This window comes from Echiichthys vipera, assembly GCF_963691815.1.
Source record: "Echiichthys vipera genome assembly, chromosome: 10".
NCBI classification, from domain to species: Eukaryota; Metazoa; Chordata; class Actinopteri; order Perciformes; family Trachinidae; genus Echiichthys; species Echiichthys vipera.
In genome coordinates, this window is record NC_139835.1 from 10,866,779 (window position 1) to 10,879,633 (window position 12,855).

The window sequence follows — 12,855 nt, forward strand, 5'->3', positions numbered from 1 at the left end:
GCTTTGAAATATTAGAATGTAACATAAAATGTAGGTAATATAAAGGGCACTGCTTTTTTATTAGAAACCCCTCAGTAAATGAACAATGATATGATAAATCATGCACCCAAGGACGCCGCAGAACCACTGCCTGAAAGAGCAAAGAGCTACAGACTTACTGTACAACACATGGAGTAAGAAGGGAAAATCAGGAAATATTTTATTGTATATTATATTGTGTAATATGTATACATATTGTGTTGAAGAGCAAACAGCAGCAAGCTAAGATATATTAGAAATGTAATAATAATATATATATATATATATATATATATATATATATATATATATATATATATATATATACATATATATTTACACCTGTAGTTGGAAAAAGTATGAAGAGAGCTATGATTAGTGTTAATGCATGCACAGTCGTTGATCATGCAGAGTCAGATCGAAGAAAAAGCATGGAAAAGTAGAACAAAGAGGAATAAAATAAGTGTTTATTAATCAAAACAATATTGCAATCCAGTAGAACAAAGGTACCAGGGAATGACTGGCCCAAAATATTAACAATATCAACATAAAGCTTTACAATGGGCTTATTTTATTCAATAAGAATGTAATTCTATAAAACACTGTGTTATATGATTGCTCGGTAAGAGACAACATTATTGGAGAGGGACGTGCATCAGCTTTCAAATTATTCAGAAAAGTCTTATTACATTAGATGTTAGTGTCTATAACAAGAAGCCTTCCTATAGGCTGCTGAGCTGTGCATCATCCAGGCAAGCCTGTTGATTGGACCAAAAATTTAAAAATTATAGGGAGTGAAAATCTGAAAACTGATGTTGTAGTTGTGTGTCCGCCTGTCTTTCTCGCCGCCTCTTTAAAAAAATTGAAACTTTTATTCTTAGAACTGACCACTGATCTGCCTATCAACCAGGAAATCTTGTTTCATTGGCTGAGAATACAGCATTGTGATCGGTTCTTACCATCTCTCTGGGCAGGAACATGTCTTCCTGGCGTAGGACCACAAGACACACACTCTCTCCCTGTCGCGTGCTGCGTAGCATACACACCAACTCTTCTTGGCCCACACCTGTGATGTCCACACCGTTAACCTAAACACAGATGGATAAAGCAACACCATTATCAGCATAACTATAATTTATCCTTTACTCCACTACAAGTAAAAGGATAGTTCGGTACTTATCAGTGTATTACCAACAGTTAAGGAAGGGTGTGAGTGATCGATTGTTCGCCGTTTCAAATTTACTTTTGTTGATTTTTGTGTGCGGGTGTGCGTGGGTGTGCTAGCGGGTATGTGCGCACGCACAAACACCTTCCAATTTTTGTAACCAGCTCTTCACCTCACTATCGGAAAGAAGTTGTGTGAACTATATTACGGGATTACTGTGCAATGCCCAGACAACATGGAGGGGGAAAGCAGTGACGCTCGGGGCCACAATGTTGAGGCCCTGGACACCCCTTTCTGCGAGGACTAGTTCAAAAATATGGATATTAATGATGTGTGAAAAATAGATTTGGCCCTTGAGGAACTGATGCGATCCCTCGATCTTGGAATTAACTACTCCTGCCCATCCTTACCTACAGTAGATCGCTGTCGGCACACCCCCGAGAGACAGTAGCAGAATAATACAAAAATCGGCATCAGTTTAAGTGTACGCTACATTTATATTTTCACAGCTTTACTTTGTTGTCAGACAGCTCCATTTAAGTATACACGGAGGAGCTATTATACATTATTTTTTCCAAGCCACCAGACTCCATTGACAAAAACATTTTAGCTTTCATAAAACTAGAGATGCTGGTCAACTGCTGCCTTGATCGGTTAAAACACTAAAGTCAAACATTAACACAATTTGTTTGTGTTACAGTGTCATTGATCGAGGCAGTGGTAGATGAGCACCTCCCGTGTCCTGCCAGGTTAAATTTAAATACCCTTTATTGGAGTATGGTGGCTTTGATGACAACACTGAATGGCCTCAGCGCTCCCAATGTAAACTTAGACAAGGCTCTCTGACAGCAAGTTAAGCGGTGAAAATCTTCTAAATGTATCGCACACTTAAACTGATACAAATTTTTCTGGGTGGGCTTGTTTTAGGTGGCTAAAATACAGTGTTGCAGCCGTCCACAGCACTACATTGCTTAGCTTCCATGTGAAGACTCCTGCCTGCTTCTCCAAACTGCGGGGTGTGCCGACTGCCATACACACTGACTATGGATAAGTATCTCATACAACTCCACTAAAAAAAAACAGAACTATCCCTTTAATCTATCCTCCTTATTTCTAAATTATTTTTAATGCATCACATCTTTTGTAGTGTAATAAAATGCACAATACCTGATTAGAGTAAGAACACAAGCATACTGTATGTCCTTTTAGTAAATGACTGCATGAGTCTTGTAAAAGTCAGCTGCCCTGTACCTCAAGTATGCGGTCTCCAGACTGCAGGCGCCCATCCTTGATAGCAGCTCCACGTGCCAAAATATTTTTGACTAGAATAGGACCAGGACCATGGACTGAAGAATCTCTGGTAACTACAGTAAAACCAAGACCTTCTGAACCTAGACACAGATACACAGATATAACACACACACACAAACAAAGAAATGAGATAGAGAATACAGAGATGAGGTGCATTATACAAGCATAAGCAACACTCCAGGCCTATCTTGACACACAAATATGCTGTTTCGCCGTTTACTCCCTGCCTCTATATTTGTCTTCCACAGGCTTTCAGAGTTAAAAAATATCCTATTCATCCTCCCACAAACACACACACACAGTCCCAAACACACACACACAGTCCCAAACACACACACACACACACACACACACACACACACACACACACACACACACACACACACACACACACACACACACACACACACACACACACACACACACACACACACACACACACACACACACACACACACACACACACACACACACACACACACACACACACACACACACACACACACACACACCCCCCAAACTCCTCCTGAGAACTTCCATACAGTGTTGTTGACTCAGCTCCTGACTACATATTGTAAGATAACTTAAAGCCTTCAGAGATTGTGTGTGTCACTTTAAACCCTTTAGCTATAGCTGGTGCCACAGTATCTGCGGTGTGAAGGCTTTAAAATGGGTTCAGGTGTGGGGCACAGAGGAGGAAAAGAAAATGAGAAAAAGGTAAAATAGGAATGAGTGTAACAGCGGAAACCGAGAGTGAATGTTCTGGAAAGAGGCGTGATGAAGATTAAAATAGTAATCAGTGAAAAACATGCTCATGCACTGACAAACACCCATGCATGTACAAAAAAAGACTACACACAGACACAGAGACTAGTTGTGTGTTTTATAGACCTCATTTAGTCTGGTCTCTTTAGCAGAGCCAAGTCAGCAGTTTGGTCCAGTATGAATTCATATCAGCAGAAATGAACAGATCAATAAAGACTTAATAGACCCTGAAGAGAGAGAATCAGGAAGATGGAGAGAGGAAGGGTGAGAGGAAGGAGAGTCGGTCAGAGAACAGGAAAGGAAGCTTAACAGAAATAAGCACTATGCTGCGCGGACAGCAGGAGAAATAAAGCGGGTCAAGGATGTACATTCAAGAAATAAAGAGTCAATGATGTGCATTCAGAAACCCTATTAGCAATCCAAATGAAAATAAAAGAGTCAGCATTTGCACAAAACGAGAAAGGATTATGTATGGTTTTTTTTAAGATAACTGCTGCATCAAAAGATCAAACACAAGAAAGGTGTGAGTCTGAAATATTTAGACTGATCAGTAAAATACAATACAGAAAGGAGCATTAACAGAATAATGCTTTGGATGAGGCTCTGTTCAGTAGCCAGGTGTTCCTCACCTTTCTTTAGATCGATCCCCAGTCTTCGACCTCCTCTCTTATTGGTTACCAAGTTGGAGAGGGCAGGACTTTTCTTAAGGAGGGGGCTCTCACTCCTCCCCTTGGGTGTCTAGGTGCAGAATGTTGAGAATTTTAGTACACTTTAACATTAAAACACAATGAAAAGTAAGGCCACACAAAAAATGGCAGAAGCAGTTCAACATTTTAAATGCCCCATTCACACATTTTAATTGTCCAAACTTGTCTCATTCTACTTGCATAATTTCTTCCTTCTGGACTCTTTTTTTTCAAAATACATTTAAATAAAAATTAAGTAAGTGACAACCCAAAGTCATTGTCACTGCATCCACTTGTTATGCAGTGTCTGTGGACATGTTAAATGTAGAATGAAGTATTTTCTAGCATCATCTCCCTTTTGTTTGCAGACTTTATTATTGTGGAAAATTTGCAGATATTAATGAAAAAACATGTCATTATTGGAGTGAAAAATGTAATGTCTTACAATATTCTAAAAAGACTATCAAAAGTAAGTTAAAAATAAGTATTGTGTACTGCTGTACTGAGTCGGACCTGGACAATATGTATCAATATGTAGGGAACCACCACAAACAAATAGTGTAAAGCTGTGCCAGAAGCTTATGAACCTATGCTCCAACATCTTCATAACAGAATCACTGGTGATCAATAAGGTGATAACAAGCTGTTGCTAAGTAACTGTTGCCTCTGTGCCAGCTGGTTTTCAAAAGTCAGCCATGTCACTATGGTGATGTTGCCAACACAATTACAGGTGTTTGAATAAGAAAGAAATACTAGTTCTAAGAGGTGGGAACCAACTAAAAATAATTGAGCAATTGAGTATGTTGAGATTAGCTTATATCCTGTCTAAGGGGCGTTGTTCCGCCCGATGCGAAACTGTTACCAAGGTTAGCAAGTATGGCAATATTAAAGTGATGGACATATTCCAATTTAAACTGTTTCTATTAACAAAAATAATCCATTAAGCATTATTCTTAAGAAATAGACCCTGGCTATGGAACGTATTATCTTGATTTAATTTAGCCTTTTGCTGCCCTGTTAACTTAACCGAGCGTAGCCTAGTGTTAGCGTAGCATGTAGACATCGTCAAGTTTCTCAAACTGAATAAATACGACACAAATAAACACTAAACTGCTTTGCTAGTTCTATTGTGTTGTAACCAAGATATCTGCTGAAAAAAATATTTTTACACGGACAGATTTGAGCAACAGAGGCCTTTTCTACTGCCAATTGAATCACCAGTCAACTTAAGCTAACGTTAGCTTGTAAACGTGAAGTTTCTCAAACTGAATAAATGTGCCACATATTAATACTAAACTGCTTTTCTAACTAAATACTGTTATAACTAAGATATCTGCAGGAATATTGTTTTTTTTCCTGTAGACAGATTTAGCTACTACGTCCTTGAACACTTAAGGTTAACTCTGATAAGATAGCACTCTGTCACCACCATGTCACCCGCACACACGCACACACACACACACACACACACACACACACACACACACACACACACACACACACACACACACACACACACACACACACACACACACACACACACACACACACACACACACACACACACACACACACACACACACACACACACACACACACACACACACACACACACACACACACACACACACACACACACACGCATATACTGTATATCAAGATAGGTTTAAAAAGGATTTTAATGTGATAAAGTGAAATAACTTATTCTATTTTCTACTCCTTTTCAGACATGTTAAACTGTTTAAATATTTAGTTGGTTACTGGCAAAAAACAACAACAAAAAAAAATAAATAATAATGTTATTCTGATTTTGTTATTTTTATTAGTGTTTGTTATTTTTTGATTCTTAAAATTATTTCTATATATGTTGTTATTCCATTCAAAAAATAAAAAATAAATGAACCAAACTTAAGTGGACCTAAAAGTGGACCAACAGAAAAGGGACTCAGTTTTGTACCAACTGCATAATGAACACTTTAACTTTGGGTAGCCTACTTAGTATATATTTACACTAATACTTTTTGTACTTTTACATGTTCAACACGGGGTAGTGGAATGTTATAACACAGTGGTATTGCTAATTTTACTGAAATAAAAGATTAGGAGAAGAGTAGGTTGCTTCTTAATGAACATGAACATGTTTGTTGCTATGGTGCCGTACTATGTGGCAGCCTGTAACAGCAGCTCCCGTGGGTTTTTAAGTTTTTAAAAAGTTTTTGTTGTGTTTGTGTTCTGGTTTTTGCTCAACGTTTGGCGACTCTTCTCCGGAAACTGGGAGAGGACGAACACCTTTCTTTTTTTTTTCTTTTTTTGAACTTTCACAGCACTTTTTGTGTTGTTTTTGTTTTTGTGATGGTTTTGCTAACCCTAGCAACGGAGGGCCAGGAGCACATCACTGAGCGCACTGTTTACACACGCGACCAGCTGATTGCGCTGTGTGAACCTGTACTGCTGCCCCGAGCCAGACCTGAGGTCCTGAAGGAGCTGCGGAGGAGACGCCATGGTTGCAGAGCTGGAGTGAAACGGAGGGTGAAGAGGAGGAGACACAGACCGGCTGTACCGGTGATCGTCATGGGAAACGTGAGGTCTCTGGGGAACAAGACGAGCTCGCCACGCTGATAAGGGACGTGACAAGCAGCGGAAAGAAAAAAGGAGGAGGGATTGCACTGTACGTGAGTGAGAGGTGGTGTGGTCCCGGACAGGTTCGCGTGGGGAGACGTCTCTGTACCCCGGACATTGAACTGTTGACTGTGGGGATGAGGCCTTGTTATTTGACCTGGGAATTCACGTCTGCCATCATTATCGGTGTGTACGTTCCTCCTTCAGCTTATGCAGCGCTGGCCTGTGACGTCATCTACTCCGCTGTTGCCCAGATACAGACGCTGCATCCTAACATTCCCTCTCTCTACTGTTTTTTTTTGTTGTTGTTTTGTTTTGTATATATTATTATTGTTATAGTATATTTTGCATATTTTGTTGTATATATTATTATTGTTTATTGTTTATAGCACACTGTGCACTGTATATATACACTATGTATATATTGGATTCTATTTATGTTATGTTACAAAGTTTTTATTTGCTGACCCACTACTGCTGTTACAAAATAATTTCCCAGTCTGGGATCATTAAAGTAATTCTATTCTATTATATTCTATTCTTCCATCACCGGTTACTAATGTTGTTACTAATTTATTTTCCACTGATGTGGGCCAATTAACTTACGAAAGTGACATCAGTGCTTTGTTGTCGTGACAACACTCATGTTTGGATTTACAGTGTACAGAAAATGAACATTTCTAACACAGATGATAGTCATTGTGTACTTTTATTTCAACTACTAGCTAGTTGGCACTCTATTAATGTGATGAATATGGTTTCATCACTATCTATCATCGCACATTAGTAAACCAGTGGCAAACACATATTCTAACTGAATGACTGGTGGATAATTCACTGTCATCTGCTTGTGCGTCAGAAGCACTAAACAGAAAGAACTTCAGTCAGTGTCAGTGTTTGCAAATGAATGTGAGAAATTGGATAATTTAAGTTAGATGTTTTATTAAACCCTTATTGTTCACGCAACTGGCTAGTGACATTTAAAAACTCTCAGAAAATTCAAATAGTCAAGACGTCTCTGATGTCACAGGTGGACTTAGAGCATAGTTACTTACGCTAACAGCAGCTTCCATAGTGGCAGCTTCCTCTGCCAATCGCAAGGCTGGAATCTCAGAGGGCTTAAACACAGGTTTGGCTTTGACAGGTGGAGGTGGCTCTTTGGTCTTCGGGATTTGGGGGCTGCTGTCGGGACTGGCACTGTTACCAAAAAGCTGACCAATCAGACTCTTCTCATAGCGTTCTCTGTTGGAGGAGGGAACTACTTCCAAGCGAACAACTGGGGAGCGCATTGCCTGACGGAACGCTTCCTGGGCTCTGGGAGGGTGAGAAGAAAAAGACAAGAGAGAGGTGAGCAGAGGTAGAGAGTAAACAGTAAAGAGTAAAGTTGAAGTTTATGTGTAAACATAAACATTTACACACATTTACCATTAAAACATATCATGCCATTAATCACAATTACATAGTGTGCAGCTATCAATCTGCAAAGTAATTATCAATGGATATATAACTCAATTAGGAGAAACATAAGCATGACAAATATAGATGCTATAAATCAGATTACAAATGACAAATTTAAAAAGTTCCGGTTGATTGCCAATGATTATAAATGTGGGGTTTTATTTTCAAAAATTTTAAAGACACTGCAGCATATCTTCATATTTACTTTATTTACTAAACTGATTTTAAATGATTGTATATTCCAAGACTGATGCGTATCACGCTAACTAACAATTGTTTTCACTAGCAATTATTTTTCAAATGAATCCAATTGATTCTCTAGTCAATGAGCCCATTTAAATTTACAATGTTATACAACACAAATAAGTATTGCATCTTCATGTTTCAGAGGCTGAAATCCAGCTGACAACTTCATCATGTAACCCAAGCAAATCTTGTGATAAAATGTTGAGTTTGAGTTCTCTGCAGGCCAGAATGGGCTTTTTTTTCTTTTAAGACTTGTGTACCTTTGTAGGCCAAACAGTGAATGCTAAAGCAAGCAATGCATTTCATTGCATTGCAGCTGCTTATTTGTGAAGTCTAATGTAATATATGTTTCAATCAAATTATTTTGGTTATTTATATCCTCCTGAGTGCTGGCAATTTTAACATTTGTTCTCTGTGGCAGACATGACAGACATATGTAGTCTATTTCAGTCCTAATGTATTGTGAAAAAGATATGTGGAAAAGATTGACCTGATATCTACTACAAAGAGGAAGTAATAAAAAGTAAATAACGTTTTTGAGAAAAAAACATTGTAATGTGTTCCTTACCTGACAATTACTTAATCAATATAAAATATAGACATAATAATCTGAATATTGTAAGGATATACAATACAACATATATGTAGGATTAAGATGCAAGTCAATGTCCTTTGATAATTGTAGTTTACATATTGTAGTTATTACACTACCATCTATGTATTTTTATCTATTTTCCTACTTCCGTTGTTACCTCTGGTGGGTCACTGTATCTGTTGCTGGTTATTAGAGATAAATGAATGCAGGAAAGAACAGGAGATGCAACACAGAACAATGACACCTGTACAGCAGGCCATTATAATCTCATGAGCCCTAAGAGAGATCATTTTACAGAAAATGAGTTTCAATCAGATTATGTTAAGTACATTAGGGGGACCATTGTGTCAGAGGTGATTGGAACACCCCATCATTCACCTCAAATAACCGACAGAGAAAATCCAGTTTATTTAAATTATATTAGATTACATTTCTATTACTTCCCACCTAGATTATTATTAGATGTATGATCATAAAGTTTCTGTAACCAGAGACTATCTTTAGAAAGTCATGAAGGAATGAAGGAAATACACTTTTTAATATATAACATAACCAATAAAAATGTTTTTAAATTATGTACCAATATAGAAGGGAGACTTAAAAAAAGACAGACATAATCTGGTGAAACAATTGTATTGTGAGGAAGTTTATACCTTAATCAATCAACCAAAGAATCACAGCAGGAAACCAGTGTTGTACGTGTCAAGTGTATGTCCTGTACATTAACCACCAACTGAATTTGCATCATATCTATTGTGTATAATAAAGATTGTCATTCAGCCTGTTTTAGACTAGGCCTTTAAACTAAATGTACCTGAAGGTCTTAGGTGTGAATATGAAACCACATCTTGGGTGTTTATGAAGAGAACAGAAGCTGTATTGTAATTGAATGTACCAAACTTCATGAGCACACAAACAAATTAAGAAATGATACGGTGCAAATGATTAATTCACAGGTAAACATTACTAAGTTGTGGACACAACAGTATGTGTACCCCTTATACCAGCTTCTCAGAATACTGAGTCATCAATTGGTATTATTCTGCATGTAAATCCAAGAGCCAACTTATGTGAATAATATCCCAAGTAAAAATGGTTTCTAAGTGATTGTGTATGTTTGGGAAGGGTGGTCATCTCTTCTTAATTCTACTCTAGACAGAATTTACATAATGAAACCATTAAACACACAAGTGAGGGCTTGTGCCACATCTTGCTGAATGACACACATTGACCACAACACGGTACAATGAAACTAGATGTGTGATAGCTGTGTGTGTTTATGTGTGTATAGGGACCATTGTGCACAGATGAGGTCGTTATTGGTCTTGATTAGACAATGTGTGCAGGCACATTTATGTAAAAGAGATATTCTAATCAAACAGGCTTCCTCAATACAGCTGCCAAGCTGGGACAATAAAGGAGTGTGTGTGTGTGTGTGTGTGTGTGTGTGTGTGTGTGTGTGTGTGTGTGTGTGTGTGTGTGTGTGTGTGTGTGTGGGTGTGCGTGCGCGGCATTCACTGGATCAGTAGACTTTCATTGGCCTACTTACACATATTTCACTGGACCAAACTATACACCTCAATACACCTGCCATGACGGAAACAATCCTGGCAAGAGTATGTGTGTGTGTGTGTGTGTGTGTGTGTGTGTGTGTGTGTGTGTGTGTGTGTGTGTGTGTGTGTGTGTGTGTGTGTGTGTGTGTGTGTGTGTGTGTGTGTGTGTGTGTGTGTGTGTGTGTGTGTGCGCGTGCATGTGTGCCTGTATACATCACATACAAGATTAAAGAAGTTTGTTTTATAAATCTGCATTTGTTCATATGTGATATAAGTTGAGTGTGTCTGGAGGAAAGACTGTGTGTGTGTGTGTGTGTGTGTGTGTGTGTGTGTGTGTGTGTGTGTGTGTGTGTGTGTGTGTGTGTGTGTGTGTGTGTGTGTGTGTGTGTGTATTGGTGTTTGTGAGTCAGCGCACCCCTACTATGCACCTTGTCTTTGAACAATAGGTGAAACCCCCTCTGGTGATAATCCAGTTACCTACAGTACAGCATAAAATACCTCTCAAATAATCGTATTACCACACTGAAGGCTGGACAAGGACTATTGTGTAGACTGTACAGACATTGTCATGTGTTGTAATCATTATAACATCAAACCATGCAATCCGTGGCAATTGTTTTCAGAGGTGTGTTTTTTGTTATTTTAATGCTCTTTAATCTTTGTTACATCCTCAAATAAACTCATTTTAATGCATTTCTTTCCAGGTGCTTCAGTGGTACAATAAGAAAACTTTACTTCTGAAGCATCTGGTCTCCAATTAATCTTAAACAAATCTTGTCTTTAGAGCAGACACACAATGGATGGCTCTAACAGGCACAGACGCAGACACACATACAGACATACAGATGAATCATCTGTAAGCAACGCTCACCAAACATATGCCAAGTGTCTTTTCTAGTGTTCTCTGTGATATAAGCCTTCTGACAATGGGAAGGAAAACAAGACACACAAAGTCAAATGCAGCAGGGGAATGGGAAGAAAAGACCACGCGAGGCCAGGCTTCAAAAGGTTTTGGACAAGAAAATGCATCTACTCATGCATATGCTTAGGGCTCCTTTTTCCTCTTTTCCTGATAATTATATGTAGAGGCAACCTTTTCATTTGTACTGCATTTACTTTCATTGCATTTAAAATACAAATTTCTAGCAGTTAATCTCACGCTTTAGATAAATTGAACATATAATGTGATGTAAGATGGATCATTAATGTTCATAAATTGTACAGAAATTCACATTGAAATTGCTCTCTGCTATCCTTGGTACATGCTTTTGCAGCTATTGAACATATCTCAGGGGCAATAAGCCTGGGAATGTTCTCATTATGTCAGGGGCTTTTTTTTACCTCTTAGACCCAACAACACACACAAACAGTTTTGCACTCACTGGCTGAATGTCTTGTCCATCAGGTCGGTGTTGTTGATCCTGACGATGCACTCGTCCTCTTGAAACAAGCCCTCCTTTCTTGAGCGACTCTCCTCCTCCACTCCACGAATGTACAGACCAAGAGACCTGGCAAGAGAGTGGACAAGCAGAGGACTGGAGGTTAAGGTGTGTCTGCAGTTATTTTAAATATCACATATTGTAAAAAGTGACATTTTGATGTCTTTTTTTAATTATAAAACAGGCTGAGGTGTTATATGAATGTACACAGTCTGTATTCAGAAACTGTCTTCCTACAAATCATCAGGACTTCTGTACTGTTGTTACAACTACTCTATGTACTGTATGGGTAGAAAGGGATTACTTCAGAATAAAATCAGCTGTTCCTTGAGGATTCCACTCCTAGTAGTGGATGGTAACACAAAGAATTCACCATGGTTGGAAAGATGCTTTCAAAAGAGCTCTGGGATAAAGTTGTGGATAGGCACAAGTTAGGAGAAGGATATAAAAAGATTTCAAAGGCTTTAACTATCCCTCTGAGCACCGTTCAGAGTACTGTCCAGAAGTGGAAGGCAGCACCCAGACCTTGCCTAGATCGCCAGATAGACAGATGAGACCAAAATTGAACTTTGTGAACTAAACCGAAAGCGCTATGTTTGGTAGAAACCAAACACAGCACACCACCAGAAACACAAGCATGGTGGTGACAGCTTTATGTTGTGGGCTTGTTTCTCTTCAGCAGGGACTGGGCAGCTGGTCAGGACTGAAAATGGATGCTGCCAAGAACACCCAAGTTCTTGAGGAAAACCTACGGCCCTCTGCTAGACACCTGGAAATGGGCAGGTAGTTCCCCTTCCAGCATGACAACGATCCAAAACACACCTCTATAAAAACAACACAGTGGCTAAAGGACAGAAAGGTGAATGTCCCAGAGTGGCCTAGTCAGAGCCCTGACCTGAATCCTACAGAACATCTGTGGATGGACTTGAAGAGTGCAGTCCATCACCACAGAATTTGACTGAACTCCAACAGTTCTGCAGGAAGAATGGGGAAATATTTC

General features: G+C 38.9%; 1 protein-coding gene across 1 annotated transcript in view; it reads right to left on the bottom strand.

Annotated features, from left to right (window-relative positions):
- The window catches only part of LOC310952801 (partitioning defective 3 homolog B-like), a 244,435-nt gene that overhangs the window by 142,246 nt on the left and 89,334 nt on the right, over window positions 1-12,855 (bottom strand). Inside the window, 5 exon segments of the mRNA XM_083921512.1 lie at window positions 978-1,106; window positions 2,435-2,574; window positions 3,889-3,997; window positions 7,620-7,878; window positions 11,799-11,924. Of these exon segments, the coding sequence (XP_083777638.1) occupies window positions 978-1,106; window positions 2,435-2,574; window positions 3,889-3,997; window positions 7,620-7,878; window positions 11,799-11,924 (763 nt within the window).